The 22,293-nt window shown below is 36.9% G+C and overlaps 1 protein-coding gene across 1 annotated transcript; it reads right to left on the bottom strand.

The window, feature by feature from the left end:
* Positions 1 to 10,971: 10,971 nt before the first annotated feature.
* On the bottom strand, positions 10,972 to 13,266 carry LOC123273112. The gene is made up of 3 exons (XM_044740367.1): positions 12,319 to 13,266; positions 11,698 to 12,249; positions 10,972 to 11,484 (listed from the first exon to the last, which is right to left on the bottom strand). The coding sequence occupies exons 1-3, from the start codon at positions 13,264 to 13,266 to the stop codon at positions 10,972 to 10,974; spliced, it is 2,013 nt and encodes a 670-aa protein (XP_044596302.1).
* Positions 13,267 to 22,293: the final 9,027 nt, after the last annotated feature.

Consider the following 22,293-nt stretch of genomic DNA (forward strand, 5'->3'; position numbering starts at 1 on the left):
TACCGCTTCTAGCTGTTGTTGGGAGTAAGTTATCTTTTTAGATATACTTACTTGCCGTCCTATAAAGGGATTGTTGTCATCCAAGGAGGAACGGCGTCGCTCTTGGTGTAATTGCGCCGGAAAGGAAAGTCTATTAGACTGCCTTCTATCCGGCACAAGCGATCTTCTATTACGCCGAAGATAAGCGGCATAATTACGCAGGTGTTTAGGCGTAAAATGCTCTAGCTCCGGATGCATATCACTCCAAAGAGTGTGCATCCGGGCCATATAACCGCTCACCCCCGGCTCGCTACGTTGGTAGCACACCAAGAGGTCGACTCGTAGTTCCTCCGTCCACTTAAAGAAAGTCCTTAAAGCGCCAGGGTCGTCATCGTTCATCGGGTCCGGCGTGCTCCTCCCACCTGATGAATGGTCCTCATCCGAAAAGGACCGGTTGTGGGGAGCATTTCTGAGATTACGCCTTGTTGTAACTCAGTATTTCAATGCAGTGGGCAGTTGGCCCACTGCATCGGCTACGTCGTTCGCCTACAGACCTGGTGTTATGGTCTGCGTTTCCCGCGATGCGCCGCTTGGAGGCCACGTAGCAAGCACCGCTTATTATTATTATTATTATTATTATTATTATTATTATTATTATTATTATTATTATTATTATTATTATTATTATTATTATTATTATAATATGAGTGTTATTTTTGATGAGCTTTGCTGATAACTTCGCGGCAACCAGGGTAAGCTTCGCTGCCAGCGGGTGTTTGTGGGATCTAGAAGGAGAGACAAGTAAATTAGGATCTGCTTCGAACCTCACCCAATTTCCCTTTAATAATTTCATGAAGGCTGGGAACCAAACCTGAGTAGGCCAGTAGGGTACTACTAAAATACCCTCTGCTTTATCATCTTTAATTTTTTTTACTACTTTGGCTATTACTGAGAATGGGGGGAAAGCATAAAATATCCAATCAGACCAATCAATTGTAAATGCATCAAAAACAAAAGCCTCCGGATCTCTTTTGCAAGAACAGTATACCGAACATTTAGTATTAATCCGTGAAGCGAACAAATCGATTTCTGGCTCATCAAAAATTTTAACAATTTCTGTGAATGCATAGTCTGCCAATTCCCACTCTGTATCAGAGTTATCAATACTCGACGAATAATCTGCCTCAACATTTTCTTTTGAGGGAATGTACGTCGCGTGAACCCATAACTGACGGCTTTCACACCAGTTCCAAAACTCACATGCCAATTTGTGAAGATTAGAATATTGGACACCGCCCATCCTATTAATGTAAGCCATCGTCGTCGTATTGTCAACCATCAATAATATATTTATGCCACGAAACTCAGTAACAAAACATTTCAAGGCTAATAAGGCAGCCTTAAGTTCCAAATGATTTATATGGAGAATTCTCTCCTCTTTGCTCCATAACCCATTGGCACTTTCACCGCCACAAAAAGCACCCCATCCAGTCAACGAGGCATCCGAGTAAATTATCATCTCATACTGACTGTTTTTTATCTTCTTACTAGCATTTGGCAGGACTTTCAGCCACCAATCCTAATCTTCCAGGGTAAACCTCGGTATCACCATAGAGGCCTCGAAACAACTGCCACTTTTACTCAAGGCTTGAACCTTAGCCCTCTCAAAAATCCTGCAGTGTAGCAGACTATACTCCACTGCTGGACAACAAGCTACTATTGAACCAACAACTTTGGCAAAATCACGGATTTTAATCGTCTTTTTCTTCTTCAGATTCTCGATCTGTAACTGCATCGAGATCTTTTTATCTTGTGGGGCTCAACCCTCATCGCGAATGAATTTAGAATAAACCCTAAATATTAACACCTTGTTCCAGGTTCTAAGTTATACTTCTCAAAATTTACGATAAATCCCAACGACTCTAGTAACTTGATAGTTTGCCAAAGGTTTTCGCTGCATTCCTCAATCGAATCACCTAAGCATAAAAAATCATCTAAATATACGACCGAGAGGAACCCCTTTAACCGAAGATAGTTTATGACAGGTTTCAAGAGCTTAGTAAAAGTCAGAGGGCACGTACATAACCCAAAAGGTAAACAGATGAATTCATAAATCTTGCCATTAAATGTGAATCTTAAGAACTTACGATGAGTTTTGCATACTGGAATCAAGAAGTATGCGTCCTTGAGATCGATTGTGCCCATAAAAATACCATGTTCCAGTAAATTACACGCGGATCTAAGATCCTCGAGCTTGAAATGCTCCGTGTCAATAAAGGTATTCAGTTCTTTTAAGTTTAAAATGAATCTTTGTTGCCCATCAGATTTGGGAACAAGAAAAAATGGTGAAATAAATTGATCCGAGACCTCTTCGATTTCAACTATTGCACCTATTGACAACAAACGATTAATTTCTGATTGGATATTTATAACTTCTTGTTTTGACCATAACCTAGTCGGTGGTAGACAATTTTGTACAGGAATAAATTTAAAAGGAATTTTGTACCCTTTAAGACATTGGATGACAAATTCATCATCAGTGATTGATTCCCAAGCCTTCAAGAAGTACCTTAAACGGCCCGCAAAATTACTTACACTGTCCTGTGAGATTAGTGGTTCTGGGAGCGATCGTTCTGGTGTCGATATTGATTCGACTTGGGATATGTCGATTGTTTCGACTGGAACTTGGAGGTCGGTGGTTTTTTCGTTATTGAGATTTTTCCGCTCGCCTGAGACACCGACTTCTTCTGGCTCGACGAGCTCTTCCAGTTTAAAGGATTTGGTGGCGCAAAAGTCTTCTTTGGCAAAGAGGGTTTCATTTCCTCACCTACTTTTCCAATGGCCTTGATCTCCTTGACCTTATCCACCAATTTCTCACCGAATAGATAACTATCGGTTGTCCTTTTTTCTAGTGCTGTAGCCCACTGTTTAGACAGAGTAGGCAAAATACATGCTTTTCGAGCTACTGTCTGAGATCTGTGGATCTCGATCAGTAACTTCGCTGCATCCCAAACTTTTTCCAGTCTTCCAACATTTTCAGGTTCCTTAGATGGCACCAGGGATTCAATGACAGGTGCTAAAGCTGATAGAGCTGAATCTGTTAGCTTTTGAGTTAAACAGAAATATTTGTCTCTCTTCAAGGCCGAGTCTTTCCGATTCACAGTCACTTCTTCATTCAAAATCGGTGGCTCAAACGATAACTTCCCTTTTCTTGGATATTTATCCAACAATGAATCCTTAACCTCTTTTTTCAGGCCGTCAGAGAGATATTTCTTCCAACGATTCGATACACTCGAATGCAAAATTAGCTCAGGCTCATTCCCTACAGGTTCTTCACCAAATATGCGAAGGCCATTTTCATCCAACTCCCAGGGTGTCTCCGATTCCGAGTCCTTAGCCACCTCGTATGTCGACACAGCTGTTTTGGCAGCATTATCTACCGGAGGATCGTTTTCCTTCGTATTTCCATTTTTTGGAACTTTAGTTGTGGTTTCTGAGACAACCTGAATCTCTGGTGGCTGAGTTCTTTGACTTGTCAATCCGGAGTCATCTGTTTGGTCAGCAGTGCCTAGAGTGAAAAACAAATTATAAGAATTTAAAAATCACAAGTAATTTGTTTTAATTTGACTTGCTCCTTATTCATAAAAATTTAACTTCGTATCTGTTTATTCAATAATTGACAGATGACAAGGTTAGTTTGTTTGCAATACTCCAATTTAATCTCTCGGATTAAACAGAGTAATAAAATCTCTACTTTACCTTCCAGGTAAAGCCTGATTATCATATGAGTTCTATTTTACCTCTCGGATAAAACAGTGTACTCGCATAACAGATATAATTTTTATGACTTTTCATAACATACGAAAATCGTAGTCAGCCTCTCGGGCATGAAGGATTAATGATGGAAAAATCATCGCATCTCGTGCTTATATTTATCCATGAAAATTTTGTAATTACCTTCATTATTTAGCAAATTTGACTCGCGTGTCTCCGGCGACTCCGGCGTCAAGGCATCTCGTCCCAAAATGGCCTGCTGTATGACATCCAAGCTCGCCGCAATTACGCCCATCTGATCCTCTAGTTTACGGATTCTCTTTGATGTTTTTTCACTGGAGCGATCACGACTCCTTGATCTCTTCTTGTGATGTCCCATTATAATTTTACACTTTACTTAAAACGAAATATACTCAAAAAATATTTATTATTTTCTCTAAACGTGTGGTCTGTCCGACACAAAAGAAACGAATGAGCAAACAGCAGCAAGGCGGCGCCACGGTAGTCGATAGGCGCGGTATTTTATTAATTTTAAGCTCTAAATTTGTGGTCAAAGACATGAAAGTAGTGATACTACCTTCGTAATCTCGAAGTACGAGACACGAAGGATAATGCATTTTATCATTGCTCTTATTACAATTATTGTATTTCATCAATTATGATCGCATCATTACCATTGTTGTCATTATTTAGACTCTGTCATTATTTAATCTAAAAATTAGTTAATCAGTTTACAAAAATTATATAACGAACTTTGATAATGATATTCATGTCATAACTTAAGTTGATTTACAGGTTGGCAGTAGCCTAGTCGGCTCGGTGCCCGCTTTTCGAAAGAGTGGGACCCGAGTTCGATCCCGGCACGCACCAATATTTTTCAGTGATTATAGATAAAAATATGTGCGTTACGTTGCCAGCCTCTGAACGTGGCAGAGATAGCCGGGCGGCACACGTCTGACTTGAGCGATCACCCATTTTAAGCAACAACTTGAATGAGTGACCGCTCTAGTCAGCGTTGGCTAGCGCGAGGGATCTCTGTACACTAGGAGAAGGGCCTAATGCTTCAGTGGTCGATAAAGAAGAGTTTCTTATCAATCACTGTAGACTTAGCCCAGCTCCGACTGTACTATCATGGGTTTTCTCTGTGGTTTCCCCATGATTCTGTTTCAACAGCCTGAGAGGCAAGGCGTGCAGGGTAAATACGGTACAGAAAGCACAAGTCGGACCACAGCCGCAAAAATAAAAAGCAGGAAAATTCGATAATAAAGCAGGAAATACAGGTTGAGGATATAAACAATTGTACAATGTAACAGAGTTATTAAAATAACTGTACATCTGGAAAACAATAAAAACAACTTAAGTTGATTTATAAATGATGATATGATTTATAAATTTATTATGAAATGTAATTTTCAGTTATTTACTATATGAAAATATTAACTCCTACTATCTGGAATGGTAATAAAATTAATTAGTCACAAAATAATAAGTGTTATCATTGACAATTGTACTAGTTACTATTTTAGGATTTTTAATGGGTACGGTGGTAGGTTCTGTTAATAAGTAAACGTGAGGTTAATTTACTATGTATATTGTAACGATTCACGACAGAAATATATCACCCGGAGCCACGTGCACTCAGGACGGGGAGTTAGGTCGGAATAATGGTGTCCACTACTGCACTTTGGGTATCAGAGTCGAAGTTTAAAGGGTAGTAGTGGGGTAGAAGGCCCCGAAGATTTGCGAAGGGACACGAAGAAAATCTTCGGGAAATAGAAAAGTGTGAGAAAAATGCAAAGGGGCAATAAGCCTTCGTGACGTCAGCGGGCCCGAGAGTACAGCTGGCCATGCTGACCTCGGGTCCTCTATCGCTTGGGTTTATTGCACATAGAAAAAAGAGTAATAAACAGGAAAGGTTTGAGGAAAGTTGTTGGGAAAAAACTCATGGGAAAAACCCACAAGCCGGAGAGAAAAGGCTCCGGATCTTAAAATGTACAAATATTTACAACTTAATCCTATAACAACTGAAAGTTTACAACTAAATTATTCTATTGAATTTACTACATTTTACAATTTCAAATCTTAACTGTAGCCTAAATGTTTAACAAAGTAATTTTAATTTTAACTAAATTTTTACTAATTTTTAAATAATTTTAATGTCAGCGGTCACATGACCGCCACATCACCCCCCTACCAGTGAATGAGTTCACGAAAAACCACCCTGAAGGCGGTCCGGGAAGCGGACACGTCTTCCTGTTCGCGTATGCCACGCGTCTTCTTCTGGAAGTCTTTGGGTTGGCGGCTGATGGCCGCTACTGTGCGTGCTTGGCGTTGCTGATGGTGTCGACGGGCTAAACATCGTTGGCTCGTCTGGTGCTGGGTCTACCAGCTCTGGTGTGGACGGAGCTGGGTAGTCCACTGGTGGTTGGTCTGCAGATAATGAACCTGGTTCTGGCTCGTCGGAAGAATCCGCCATCACGTATGCTGGTTTGAGTCGGTCGATTGAAACGGTTACGTCGTGACCTCTTACGTGTATCACGAACGTTCGCTCCTTGCGCTTGATTACCTTGAACGGTCCTTCATATGGGCTTTGTAATGGCGCCTTGGGACCATCGTGACGGACGAAAACCTGCGCAGAAGTAGCAAGATCTTTAAAAATAAATGTTTTCTTACCACCATGGCGTGAGCCTGGAACTGGACGCAGACTGGTGAACTGTTTTCGGAGACTCTTGACCCACTCAGCTGCGTTGTCATCTTCCTCGTGCCTCGCTTGCGACACTAGGAACTCTCCTGGAATTCGCAGTGGCTGTCCGTAGACCATCTCTGCCGCTGTTGCTTGAAGGTCTTCTTTCCAAGCTGCTCTGATTCCTAGTAGAACTGTTGGTAAAACTTCTGTCCAACGCTCGTTCTCATGACACTTGATTGCAGCTTTTAACTGTCGATGGAAACGCTCGACCATGCCATTCGCAGCTGGATGATACGCTGTCGTTCTGAAGTGGTTCGTGCCAGCCAACCGGTTAAGTTGTCCGAACAAATTTGCTTCGAATTGTCTGCCCTGGTCCGTGGTAACTCTTAGCGGAGTCCCAAATCTGACGATCCAGGTTTCGTAGAACGCACGTGCTACTGTTGCAGCTTCTTGATCCTGTAATGGTACAACTTCTGGCCACCGCGTAAAACGGTCTACCATAGTGAGACAATACCTGCATCCTTCCGATGTTGATATGATGACAATGTCCAAGTGGACATGCTCGAACCTCGTAGATGGCGGCGCAAAAGATCCAATGGGTGCTGAGACGTGCCTTGGTACCTTTGAACGTTGGCACTGGATACACTGCCGAGCCCATTGCTTGCAGTCTGCTTTAATCGACGGCCAGACATAACGCTGTGTTATGAGTTTGACTGTCGCGTTCGCACCAGGATGCGATAAACGGTGCACTGCATTGAAGGCGACTTTTCTAAATGGAGTCGTGATGAATGGGCGTGCTACCGGTGTTGAAACGTCGCAGAAAATGAAAACGTCTGTACCTGGAATTAACATCTTTTTTATTTGTAATGCTGAGTTATTGTTACCTTGTATAAACTCTCGTAGTTCTTCATCGTCTTTTTGAGACTCCGCAAGAGCCGGGTAATCAATCGTGGCTTCTAGCTCTTCGATCCGGGATAAGGCGTCGGCTACGACATTGTCTGGACCTGGAATGTGGCGGATGTCCTTCGAAAACTGACTGATGAAGTCTAAATAGCGAAATTGGCGCGGTGAACATTGGCTTAATTTCTTTGAGAAAAAATCCAGAGGTTTCCATTGTCCTTTGACTTGTTGCTGGAGAACTGCTCCGATGGCAAAGTCAGATGCGTCGGTGAAAATCGCCAGTGGAGCATCTGATTCTGGATGAGCTAGCAAGGTAGCTTCAGCGAGGCTGTCCTTGCATGCTTCAAAAGCCTTTATTGCTTCAGGGTTCCAGTCCACCGGTGCGTTTCCTTTAATGTTACCCTGGAGTAGATTGTTCGATTAGATTAGATTAGATTAGACGCAGAGGTCTGCCCCGGTATCCACAAGGAATTGCACTTTCGACGAGCGGTCCCAGACGAATAGACGGCGTGATTTCTTCGGGCATTGGTCGTTTGCCGTCATTAACGACCTCCCAGCTGGTTTCCCGGGGACTTAACACAAGGGGTTGTACACCGAGTGGCTTTGGTATCGAATCTCCAGTGATACCAGCACAAGTCCGCGGGACGTTGACTTCTTGAATTTGAACGCGAGCGGGATCTGGAGCGTCGTTGCTTGTGCTTCTGAGAACTAGAATTGTTCTGCACCGGATCGCGTCCTGCTCTCACTGCTGCCATCTCCCTCTTCATCGTAGCGACTTCCTGGTGAAATGCCGCACTAAGCTTCCTCATCTCTTCCACCAAGGAGTCCTCTTGCTTCGGCGCTGTTCGGTTTACCTCCGCTAGGCTGGGGCGGATCGGCATATGCACGATGGAGGCGTCCGCTATCTCCGCTGCTTTCTCGAGTGGCTGATCTTTGACGATCTCCAGGATAGCCTGTAGCTCTCGCGTCAGACGTCCTTTCCACAAGGCGCGCACTGTTGATTCTAACATATTTTTGCCCGCTAAATGTTGCAGGCGGCGCAGGAACTGGGACGGCTTTTGGTCACCCATCTCTTCACTTTCCAGGAGCCGGCGCGTTCTTTGGTCCTCGGTGGTCCCAAGTCTTTTCAAAATTTCGGTTTTGAAAGTCGTGTATGGTGCATCTCCTGGTTCGCCTAATATGAGATCGCGAGCTTCCATTGCCACGCTGGTCGGTAGCTTCGGTAAAATCATCGCGTATTTTGTTTTCTCCGAAGTTATTCGCGATGCTGTAAAAACTGCCTCGACGAGTGCGAACCACATTTCCACGTCGTCATTCTTGCACTCGGGTAGCTGCGGCGCGTATGAAGTAGTGGCGTGGACCTCGGCGTTTGTTGCCTGCGGGGTTACTTCTCTTTCTTCGTTAGTCATTTTTATAATTTTCACTCAAACTGCACTAAAAGAACGATTAAAAAAAAAATTTTAGCGATACGCGGGAGAGGAAAAGAAGGAAAAAATTTTATATTTTTTGTAAATAAATAAATTAATTAACTACATTGAATTTAACTAAACAGAATTACCGCACTAGAATCACTGTATTTTTTCACGGGGTCACCACTTTAGGATTTTTAATGGGTACGGTGGTAGGTTCTGTTAATAAGTAAACTTGAGGTTAATTTACTATGTATATTGTAACGATTCACGACAGAAATATATCACCCGGAGCCACGTGCACTCAGGACGGGGAGTTAGGTCGGAATAATGGTGTCCACTACTGCACTTTGGGTATCAGAGTCGAAGTTTAAAGGGTAGTAGTGGGGTAGAAGGCCCCGAAGATTTGCGAAGGGACACGAAGAAAATCTTCGGGAAATAGAAAAGTGTGAGAAAAATGCAAAGGGGCAATAAGCCTTCGTGACGTCAGCGGGCCCGAGAGTACAGCTGGCCATGCTGACCTCGGGTCCTCTATCGCTTGGGTTTATTGCACATAGAAAAAAGAGTAATAAACAGGAAAGGTTTGAGGAAAGTTGTTGGGAAAAAACTCATGGGAAAAACCCACAAGCCGGAGAGAAAAGGCTCCGGATCTTAAAATGTACAAATATTTACAACTTAATCCTATTACAACTGAAAGTTTACAACTAAATTATTCTATTGAATTTACTACATTTTACAATTTCAAATCTTAACTGTAGCCTAAATGTTTAACAAAATAATTTTAATTTTAACTAAATTTTTACTAATTTTTAAATAATTTTAATGTCAGCGGTCACATGACCGCCACACTATTAATAATAGTAACGATTACTATCGAAAATGATAATTGTAATTATTAAAAATTATGACTGCTATAATCGAAGATGGTAACTGTACCCATCTCAGGTTGTAAAAATTCTGAAAGAAAAAATAATATAAATTTATTTTCTTAGTTCTTTATTTAAATCCATATTTTAGTTATCAACATTTTTTCGTTTAAGATATTAAAACAAATAATATTTGTTTTAATATTAAAACTAATATAAAACTAATAAAATATTAAAACAAATAACACAATCGTTTAAACCCATATATGATAAAAATTTCCAAATATTAGAGCTGTTATTGATTATTTTGAATGATTGACTATGATTATCAAAATAGCAATCATCCAAGATTTGGGTTACTAAAAAAGTCTTATTATTATCAATTATTAATATTTTTCCACAAGATAAAATAATGAAACATTATTTGATGGTTCCATTATGATTGAATTAATTGTTATCCTATAATCTATATTATTAAGAGAATATCATTGAGAGAAAAAAACTCTAGATTCATAATCAATAAATGATCTTATATCTTGTGAATTATTGACATTTTTACAGATATAAGCTCACTCCAACATTATACTCGTCGAGACCTTTCATTTGAGTACCCACATCAATTTTTCATATATATATATATATATTATGACCCAGATTTTACTTTTTGTATTTGAGTATTTTGGTTTATTTTTATTAATTATTTAAATACTAATAGAAACAATTATTATGATTATTGCGGTGATTATTATTTAATTATTGTATTTATTTGGATAGATAGATAATAATTTTATTGGATTCTGGAGCCTAGGCTCCGTCAGAATCATCATCAAATATACATTTATAATTAGTGTATGATGTACAGAGTTTTAGATTCATAAAAATAAAATCAAAATAAATATAGTAATTAACAGTAATAACATGTTAATCATGCTTATAAATAATACTTGTGTTATACAAAGCTCAACAACCTTCAATAGCAGTAATAAACGTTCAATATAGCAGATCAATAATTTTGGAAATAATAATCATAGCACAGTCTACGGAATATTTCGAAACTTTCGGCTTTTGTAATTTCAGCTGGCAGCGCATTCCAGATACGTATATCACGAACAACAAACGAGTTATCATACATACAATAATTAGATCTAGGTAGCCGCAGATAATCTTCCCTTACATCGCCTCTACGCAACGCAACCGGCAAAAATTCTAAGTGACATTTAAATAGCTGACGATAATTTAAATATATTTCTTTGTAAAATAGGCATGCTATAAAGTAGTTTCTTCTGTCACTCAGCTTTAACCAACCTAGCCTCTTAAAGTACGGAGTAATGTGTTCAGCCCTCGCAATTTTATAGATCTAGCGAACACAGCAATTCATTTTGCGCTGTAATCGCATTTGCGAGTAATTAGTAATATTGCAGTAAGCCGCACAACAATAATCAAACACCGGGAATATTAACGTGGTGACAAGCTTTATACGCAGTTTTTCGTTGAAGATTTCATTATTAATCTTCAACTGCGCCAGAACCCGCATTGCCCTATTACAAACACTCATAACCTGATTTTCCCAGATGAGAGTGCTATCAATTAACACGTCAAGATACTTAATTGTCGTATCGTGGTGAATAATGCAATCATTTACGCGAATACAATCAGTATACTTACAATTATTACAGTTAACTTTAACTCTACTACCAAAAATCACAGCTTTTGTCTTTGATGCATTTAACTTAAGGTAATTGATATTGCACCATTCTAAAATTTTAACTATTTCCGCATTCAGGGCAGCAACACATTCATTTATCTGTTCTGGATAGCAGGGCAAGTATATTACTAAATCATCAGCATAAAGCAAATATCGACAGCTCAGCTGTTGAGAGAGATCCGAAATATAAAGCAAGAACAATAAAGGGCCAAGCACACTGCCTTGTGGCACACCATTTAATATATTCCTCCAAGAGGATGCGCACTCATTAGCAAACACCTGCTGCTTTCTTTAAGTCAAATAAGACCTAATCCACGTAACGGCATCAGTAGAGAAATTCATCAATAACAACTTGTGTAATAGTCTTTTGTGATTTACAGAATCAAAAGCCTTACTTAGGTCAAAGAAAACAGCTACAGTGACTTTAGATGCATTTATTGCCAAGCGAATATCATCACAGAGTTTTATTACAGCAGTCTGTGTATTCAGGCCCTCCCTAAAAGCTATCTGGTACTCATCTATGAAATTGTTCTCAGTAACATACTTAATAATCTGATCATGTACACATCTTTCAAGTGCTTTCAACAAATTACTCGTCAGCGATATAGGTCGGTAATCAGCACATATCTCAGCATTTGCTCTCTTCGGTATTGGGACAATACGCAACAACTTCCACTCATTAGGAAAGACGCCAGAATTTAACGAATTATTAAAAAGCAATGTAACAAATGGCAACACAAACGATATTAAGCATTTATACGCCTTAATTGGGAAATTATCAGGATCTACAGAGTTGGAAGTAAGTCGCATTATTGCCTTCTTAACAGTAACATCATCAAGTGTTGAGAAATTAAAGTATACATTATCATCGCCAGTGCAACGGGACACAATGTCAGATACATCAACATTAAGATCAGAGTAGCCAGACGACTGCACAAAGTAGTCATTTAGTTCATTCAAATCCACTTCAACAATAGACTATGGACCCTTCCGCCTTACCAAGCCAAGTCTACGTAGATCATTCCACATCGCTTGCGTATTTTTTGCCGAACTTAACTGATTGTCAAAGTAACACTTTTTAGCTTCACTTATCCGCTGCTTCACTAAACGCCGCACACTGGCATACTCCTTATAGGCATAGCCATTTCTCCTGAAGATCCTGTACAGCTTGTCACGACGAGCTTGAAGATCCCTGATGTAACTAGTAAACCATGGCGCCGGGGGACGACGAGGATGTATCGTTCTTTCAGGAGCAGTAATGTCAGTAATCCGACGAAGTTGCTGATGAAACCAGGTATTCGTATCATCCACAGTCGTTTGTGATTCCATATCTTCAATGTTGACTCCATCAAACAGCCGTGCCAACACATTACCGTCAATACTGTGCCAGCTCCGATACGTGAAACTTCTCAATCTCTGCTGCTCTACCTTATAGTTACATGTAACAGATATCAAATCATGATCAAACAGGAACGGTTGGGCAGACTGCTCAGAAGACAGGACCATTGCTGCATTATTGACGATACAGACATCGATCCAGGTATCAGAATTTTCCAGGTGATGCGTCACTTGATAGGGAATAATATGCAAATTAAAACCAACACATAGTCTACGTAGCTGATCACCGTTAAAATTACTGCAGCTCAAATCAGAGTTGAAGTCACCCATAATAATCATGTTTCTGTAGGTTGCAACCAAAGTTTCAAGATCTTCCTCTAAATCGTCGAGATGGCCAGTATTAGGGGGCTTGTAAACAACTCCAATTACGATTCGCTCTTTAGATGACCCGCAAACTTCAATAAACAGATACTCTGGATGCTTATCTTCCAAATTTGCAGACGACAGTACAAACTTAGACACTAGATCATCTCTAACATAGAGAGCAACTCCACCACCGCTCCGCAGACGACGATCATGACGATAAGGTACAAATGATGGCAAGGACATCATTTCATCAGACACCAAGTGATTTAACCACGTTTCAGATACAGCAATAACATCATACTTATTAACTCGGAAATATTTTTTAAATAGTTCAAAATGACGCTCATTTCTTAGTGATTGAGCATTTATATGACACACTTTTAAACAGTTCTTATTTGTCGGAGGTCGCAACGTGTCAACAACAATATTAGACACACTCCTAGATGATGATGATGATGATATAGAGGGAACCACTCGCTGTTAATCAAGTAGACCTCGCAAAGGACCTACTCCCGTTGAAGGCAACAGTTTCACCGGAGCTTTGTCATCTGCGTATCGAACATTGACAGACGCATACGAAATCCAAACATTCTTAGCCTGGATATTGGGATAGGCCTTACGTACGTCAGAACGAAGCTTATAAAGAGAAGGAGGATGTCGCCTATGAACATAAATCGGAACATCTGGATCTTGCACTGCAGGCATTATGGCACCTAGCTTCACAGGATTACTCTTTACACTCCTCATGATATCATCGACATATCTCTGATTGGCAAACTTGACTCGTACATTTCGATTTGCAGCACCAGCTCTACCAAGTCGCTCCAATTTAACAATATTATTTTTAGTAACCTGAACTCCAAGAGTAGTGGAAAATAACATAACCTTCTCCATAAGTTTCTCACCCCGTTCCTCGGGAATTCCAGCAACTGTTATCTCATCTGCCAAAAGTTGAGATTCAAGTTGGAGTGTTCTCAACTCCAGACTACCATCACACACCTTCTGCGCAGTACACTTTATTTCTTCAGCGAGGTCAGCAGGAATACCAGGCTGTACCTTTTCAACGATAGCTACACACTCTTCAAGCTCTTTAACAGTAGTCTTCAGCAAGTTATAATCAAGGCTCAACTTATCCATCTTCCCCTCTACCGAAGCAATAAACTTTTTAAACCCATCTACTTTGCTCATCATACTATCTACCTTCACACTGATGTCACCAATCTGATCTATTTTCTCAAGCTTACTGCTTATCTCATTGATCTTGTTAGCATCGATTTTTTCCAGCTTTTTACTTATCTCATTGATCTTGTTAGCATCAATTTTTTCCAGCTTTTTACTCATCTCATTAATCTTACCAACGCTGTCGAGTCGTGCATTTATCTGTTTTAGTATTTCTGAAGAATCCGGAATACAGACTGGACATGTATTTGCAACCCTCCCAGCTGCGTGCGATTTGTTTGGCAAACTAAGACGCACTTTGACACATGAATCATGGTAATAATGTCTACAATCAGCTTTAGTTTAGACAGTAGCTGACTCATCGGTAATACTGCGACAGCAGATCGCACACCACACAGCCATTGTAACTGACAACGCTAGATGGCAGCAGGCTACAGTTACAAGCGAGCGAGCCAGAGAAAATGTGCTCAACAAAAACGCAACCTCAAATCAAAAACACAATAACTATTTTACTCGGAAATAAAAAAACTATACCTCCAACAGTAGAGATTAGTGCTTCAAAATACGCACAATAATCTACACTTTAATATTAAACAGCCCAAAGCCGTGCAACAAACAAAAAAATACAAATAATCAGGACGAGAAAAAACAACGTCCGCCCTGTACACTATACAATACTACGAAACTGTACTTTCAGAAATTTAAAAAAAAAAAACATCTTATTTGTGAAATAACTACTTCTATACTAAATAGAATTTCCACCCCCTGGGGATTTTCTGAAAGTACAGTTTCTGAAGAACAGAAACGTACTACAGAAGTAGATTTACAAGCATGTTTGCACAACCATCACATGCTTGTAAAGGTGGACCATTTCGTGAACTCCGCCGTCCATCTTACAGCAAAAAATAAACATCTTATTTGTGAAATAACTACTTCTATACTGAATAGAATTTCTACCCCCTGGGGATTTTCTGAAAGTACAGTTTCTGTACTTTATAGTTTATTTATTTATTTAGTTAATAATAATATACTGTTGTTACCAAAGTTATGATTAAATTAAGAAATTGAGCGTGTGAGAAATTATTTTGAAGCCGAGCGAATTAAGCGAGCAAAAGAAATTAATTGTAAAAGAAATTAAAAGACTGGGAAAATTATTTTAAGTTCCGAATAAAATTTAGTATGGGAAAGCGACGAATGGATAGAGAATGAAAGAAGTTAGGATTAAAATATTAAAGAATTGTGAATTTGACGAAACGAATGGATGGTTGATAAAAGAAATGACGATTATTATTTTAAAGAATTGTGTTTGGGAAATAAAAACTTAAAAATTTTCGACGAGTGTTAAGCTTGCGCGAGCCTCGATAGATGGCGAAGATGTTTCGTTTGTAGTGATGGCTCAAAAATATGTTAAGTTCCGTTTTGAAAATAATTTTGACAAGCAATTCTTTCTCGGGAGAATTACTCGGACGAATACTCTTCACCAAGTAATTCTAGAGGATGATACTCTACCTGGAGTTTGACCAAGGCCCAGGTAAGTATCGTGAACCGACCGGATGAAAGTGCTACTCCCCGTGCCGAAGCCTTCAGCTAAGGTACGGTAGGTGATCATAAGCCGTGTAGGTGGAAGCGAGGAGGATACTCTCCACTTGCTCTCAGGGTAGAGTTTAGGACCCCACAGGGATGACGGCTAGTCGCCCTGTGAGGGGGGGGGTGTTATTGGGAAACTAGTTAGTACTTTGTAGACCGCGTTTTTGAGTTTGAATCGTGAATACCGTCGTGTATGTTTGGATAGAAAGTTTCTATTGTATTAGTGTATATTGCTTATATTGTTTCTTGATTTTGAACCGCGTTAAAATGAAGTGTTTTGTTTATATTTTGTTATTGATAATGTAATCCCCGTTTAAGACCCTGGACTCCGGCGAGCAAATTTCGATCCGGGGATTAACTAGATAATTATATTTTGAAAACGTGGACGTTACAATATATATTAGGGTGCTTCATTTGAGACGAATATTTTTTTTTTCTTACTTCATTGACGGAATATTGTTCTTTACATAGAAAAAAAAATTCTCACCAAAGGATAGTTCTTAATTTCAATTTTAAGTACTCGCTGGATAAATTTTAAGTTTACTCATATAATTAACCCGTTAAAATTATTTTTTTTTGCTCAAATTATCTACAGCATAGCGACATTTCATGATATTCATATGACCATGGGCGGAAGTTGTAGAGGGATCCTTCCTCTTTGAAAACTCTGACAGCTTATTTCCAATTTATGAGCTATCTCGCCAGTAAAAAATTGTATATTCGATTTTTACTCAAAAGTCGTGGTTTTTTGATTTTTTCTCCTAAACTATTGATCTGACACTAAAATTGCAAAGGACCTTTTTTGTAAAGAATTTACTTTTCTACAAGATAGATTAATAGCTGAACCCTTTCAATGAGTTGCCTTTGAGATAAATTTAATTAATTACAAGAAAACAATGAATCACACTATTTTATCGTAATTTTTATACTTTTTAATAAAACAACAGTTGATAAAAAAAATTATAACATTGTATATTTTTATAATCAACCATTATGATATCGTTATAATGCCTAAATTTTTAAAATTTTGAATCATCTTACAAATATCTAATAAATATAGTTGTTACATAGAATATATCCAAAATATATAGTCATTCATAACTACGGCTCACAAAAAAAAAAGTGGTATGTACTTTGGACCGGACCTACCTATTGAAATGAATATTGATCCACTGAATCCGAATTTCAAGTCCGTTTGACTCGGTCACCCTCCAATTTTGAGCATAATGCAAAAAACTCCAAAAAATTGCAAAAAACTGCAGTCACAGCAATGAAACAATTCTTGTGGACCCGGATCAAGTATGATTTTTATGTATCCCAATTTACTAAAACTAAATCTGAACGTTAATTAACCTGGTGAGCTGACCAAAGGGCATAGCTGGATTAATATGGAAATTCTGCCCCCATGGCTTTTTTGACTCATACTTAGGGGGTCGATTTGGTATCGAATGAAAATAATTCACACCAATTTTTAGCTCTTTAACTCAAACGGTATTCGAGAATTTCAAAAAAACCTGTTTTTTCAAAATTATTTTTATTTTTATAGTAAAATTCGGAATTGATTAATGATGATTTTTTTCCTAATTCTTACGAGTCCAAAACATGAAAAAATCATATGATCATGATTCTCAAATAGAAAACCGATTTTTAACAGAGAAAAGAAAATTATTTTTTTTTTTTTTCAGCCTTTTTGAAATATGTCACTCACCAAAATTCGTCAGAAAATGTCTTTTATACTCCTCTATACTCAGGAATTTTTTTGAATTTTTAGAAATGGTGGAACAATTCAAAAAAAATTAAAAACTCATTTTTTTTTCAAAATCTTGCGTTTTAACAAACTTACATTTTTTTTAGTACACATAAATACGTAGAAAATTTTATTTTTGTTTAAAATTCACAATTACATTACTTCTCAATCTTTATACTAGACAAAGATAACGTTAAAACTATGTTTTTAAAAATTTTGGCCAAGTTGGCACATTATAACGCCATCTATCGGGATTTTCTGTATCCATTTATTATTTCTTCTAAGGTTCCGCTTGTTTAGATAACCTAAAAACAAAGAAGCTTCTATGGTTGATGTCATTGTCTGAATAGCAGTTAACGCATTAATTAATTCAGTACTTATATTGACAATATTTTTTCGTTCCACCATAAAATTATACTGGAGTATCATTTTTGTTATATTATCTTGTCTCATCTTTATGAGATACTATTTTTTGTCGTTAAATAGTGTCACAGTCGATTACAAAGACTCAAGTAAGTGAAGTTTTATATTTAATCAATTTATATATGTCCAAATTCCTAATATATAATTTTAATATTGATGTTAGAATGGATTTTGATAAAAAAATGTATCGATTGTAACATATATTTGCGTAAAGCAGTTGGTTATAAAAAAGTTATTATGACAATTGATGAAGCTAATATTGCGACAGAAAAAATTGGAAAGAGAGTTCTTGTTAATGATGCCTTTTGTAGTAAGTGTCGAGTTATTTTAACAAGACCACCTATACTTAAGAACACTCAGGATTCATCTGCAGATCAAGTTAGTATCAAAAGTCAGCCAATTTTTTCTCAGTCTTCATCCACTACTGTTTCATGCGTATCATCATCTGAAGATCCTTCATATGTTATTGAAGAAAAAATGGAAGAAGAGTTAGAATTTGTGGAGTTGGGTTTTCCCCGAATCATATCGATACATAAATACTGTTGCCTTTGTGGATTATCAGCAAATATCACAATTGTTCCATTTGAAGCACGCAAACAAGTATTTTCGACAAGACGACTCTTTATTCCTGAAGGAAATCGGTGTTGTAAAGATCACATTATAAAAAAGCGGTTTTATGATGAAGAAATTAACAATTTTCGGATTTATTCGAATACCAGTGTATTTGAAGTTCGTGATTTGGAAAAATTACTTGGGCAGCTGGCTATTGGCACTGATTCGTCTATAATTGATAAAATTGGAGATCACTCGTTTTCAGAAAAACAGTTGGAGGTATTTACGAGCCTTACCTGGGAAAAATTGATAAAACTTCGTGAAATGTTAACGTCGATGAGAAAATCAGTGAATCGTAATGTCATTCAAGCTCTCGTTATTTTTTTATTCAAATTACGAACAGGAAATTCAAATGCAGTGATATCTTCCATTTTTGGTTTAGCTCGGGAACAAATGGTATCCGACTACTGTGATGAAGTAATATCTTCATTTGAAAAAGATGTTTTACCTCAGTATTTCGGAATCGATGCTATTAGTAGGGAGACATTACTCGCCAATACCTCTAATACTGCTAAAGTGCTGTATCAAGTGAATATGCAAATAACGAATACCAGAGGAAATCATATTCTGGTCAAAAGAAAGTTCCTCTGTGCAAACCATTCACGATATGTACTACAAATGGTTTCGTTATAGATATGCTCGGGCCATATACAGCTAATATGAACGATGCTGAGATTATGAGAATCATCTTAAGTGATCCCAATGGTCTGATCAAGTTGCTGAAAAAAGGTGACATTATTGTAGTTGATCGTGGCTTCCGGGATGTGATAGTATATTTAGAAGAATTGGGGTTTAAAGTGCTAATGCCTGCTCTCAAAGGAAAACGCAATCAACTGACCACAGATGAATCAAATGAATCCCGTTTTGTTACCAAAATCCGTTGGGTTGTTGAAGCAGTACATGGAGATATTAAGCAGAAGTTTAGGATTTTAGATCATAAACTAGACAATAAATTGCTTCCAAAAACTGGTGTTTTTTGTCGAATCGCTTGTTTTCTGCACAATGAATTTGGTAAGAGACTTGATTCTGATCTCGATCTTTCTGAAAAAATTATTGCCGCCATGAACTCAAAAAAGTATCAAGATAATACCTTAGCCTCAGAAGTAGAGACTAATCGTTGGGCAAGAAGAAAAGTTCCTTTTGCAACAATAACTTCAGATATGTTAACTGATTTTCCTGAATTAACGGAACAAGAACTCAAAATTCGATTCACGGGATCATATCAAATGTCTCAAGCTGTATCGTATTTAGCTGAAATGATGGATGAAAACGGAACGATAATACTTTATTATTTAAAAATTACACCTAATATTATAAAATTCAAAGTCAGATCTCGACATATTAATTCGAAGACATATCGTTGTTTTGTTGAATATCAATCAAATAAGAACGATATCTCTGGAATAACTCGATATTGTTGTGATTGTGCAAATGGTAGACGTACTGTTGGATGTTGCTCACACATTGCTGCTATTATATACTATTTATCTCACGCCCGATACTTAGCGAAAATCGTAAAACCAGCTGAGATACTTAGTCGTCTGTTTATTGATGAAAAAATCAGTGTCGTCGTGAATGAAGACAGTGATGAAGACTAGCCTAATTGTTATTTTGATTAAAATTTTTATTTTTTCTGTATCAAAATTCAAAATATTTCCCAATAGTATGAAAAAATATATAAGTATTAACTTTAAGTGTCTTTTGAATCAATAATAACCCTTCTAATCACTTTAACCTACTGAATCTTTCTGTTTATCTTTTGAAAAGATATTTTTTGGTAAAAATAAAATTTTCTACGTATTTATGTGTACTAAAAAAAATGTAAGTTTGTTAAAACGCAAGATTTTGAAAAAAAATGAGTTTTTAATTTTTTTTGAATTGTTCCACTATTTCTAAAAATTCAAAAAAATTCCTGAGTATAGAGGAGTATAAAGACATTTTCTGACGAATTTTGGTGAGTGACATATTTCAAAAAGGCTGAAAAAAAAAAAAAAAATAATTTTCTTTTCTCTGTTAAAAATCGGTTTTCTATTTGAGAATCATGATCATATGATTTTTTCATGTTTTGGACTCGTAAGAATTAGGAAAAAAATCATCATTAATCAATTCCGAATTTTACTATAAAAATAAAAATAATTTTGAAAAAACAGGTTTTTTTGAAATTCTCGAATACTGTTTGAGTTAAAGAGCTAAAAATTGGTGTGAATTATTTTCATTCGATACCAAATCGACCCCCTAAGTATGAGTCAAAAAAGCCATGGGGGCAGAATTCCCATATTAATCCGGCTATGTCCTTTGCAAAAAAAAAAAAAAAAAAAAACGAAAAACTCAAAAAAATTGCAATAAATCATGAAAAATTGAAGTTATCGAGATAAAAATTTTTTTCGACTCAGATTGAGTATGATTTTCATGTATTTTGTTCCACTGAATTTGAATCTGAAGTTTTCTTGCCCCGTTAACGTTTTAAAATTAAAAAAAATCTCAAAAAACCAAAAAAATCGGGAAAATTGCAGTTATAAATATGAGAAAAAATCTATAACCCATGATTAAATACTTTTCTTATATTTTTTTGCGCATAAAATACAAATTAAGAATCTGAAAATATAAAAAATTTCAATATCTATAAAAAATGACGTAGAACTAGAATGAAGAGAACGATTTTCTCGAATTTCAAACTTTTCTTCATTGATATCGAACTCATTTGTTCTCAAACGATCTACGCAGTGAATTTTTCTTCCGTTTATTATTATCTCTTGTATTCCATGCGTGAAAAAATACAAGAAAAGTATTTAATCATGTTTTATAGATTGTTTTTTCATATTTGTAACTGCAATTTTCCTAATTTTTTTGGTTTTTTGAGATTTTTTTAATTTTAAAACTTTAACGTGGCACTGGGCTAACGTTCAGATTTAGATTCAGTAAATTGAAATACACAAGAATCATACTTGATCCGGGTCCACAAGAATTTTTTCATCGCTGTGACTGCAGTTTTTTGTAATTTTTGGGGTTTTTTGCATTATGCTCAAAATTGGAGGGTGGCCGGGTCAAACTGACTTGAAATTCGGATTCAGTGGATCAATATTCATTTCAATAGGTAGGTCCGGTCCAAAGTACATAACACTTTTGTTTTTGTGTGCCAGAGTTATGTATGACTATATATTTTGGATATATTCTATGTAACAACTATATTTATTAGAATATTTGTAAGATGATTCAAAATTTTAAAAATTTAGGCATTATAACGATATCACAATGGTTGATTATAAAAATATACAATGTTATAATTTTTTTTATCAACTGTTGTTTTGTTAAAAAGTATGAAAATTACGATAAAATAGTGTCATTTATTGTTTTCTTGTAATTAATTAAATTTATCTCAAAGGCAATTCATTGAAAGGGTTCAGCTACACGGAGAAAAATTAATAATAGTATTTACTATACGAAAATATTAACTCCTACTATGTGAAATGGTAATAAAATTAATTAGTCACAAAATAATAGGTGTTATCATTGATAATTGTACTAGTTACTATTAATAATGGTAACGATTACTATCGAAAATAATAATTGTAATTATTAAAAATTATAACTGCTATAATCGAAGATGGTTACTGTAACCATCTCAGATTGTAAAAATTCTGAAAGAAATATAATATAAATTTATTTAATTTAATTCTTTATTTGCATCCATATTTTAGTTATGAACATTTTTTTCTTTAAAA

This window comes from Cotesia glomerata, linkage group LG1 (genome assembly GCF_020080835.1).
Source record: "Cotesia glomerata isolate CgM1 linkage group LG1, MPM_Cglom_v2.3, whole genome shotgun sequence".
NCBI lineage: Eukaryota > Metazoa > Arthropoda > Insecta > Hymenoptera > Braconidae > Cotesia > Cotesia glomerata.

Excerpts from the sequence above, each read along its gene's own strand:
- LOC123273112 (XM_044740367.1), bottom strand. The coding sequence starts at position 13,266 with ATGTCCTTGCCATCATTTGTACCTTATCGTCATGATCGTCGTCTGCGG. Across the intron at positions 12,250-12,318 it reads ATCTACGTAGACTTGGCTTG|TCGTCTGGCTACTCTGATCT; the intron begins GTAAGGCGGAAG and ends TACTTTGTGCAG. Across the intron at positions 11,485-11,697 it reads TAAGTAAGGCTTTTGATTCT|CTGAGCTGTCGATATTTGCT; the intron begins GTAAATCACAAA and ends CTCTCTCAACAG.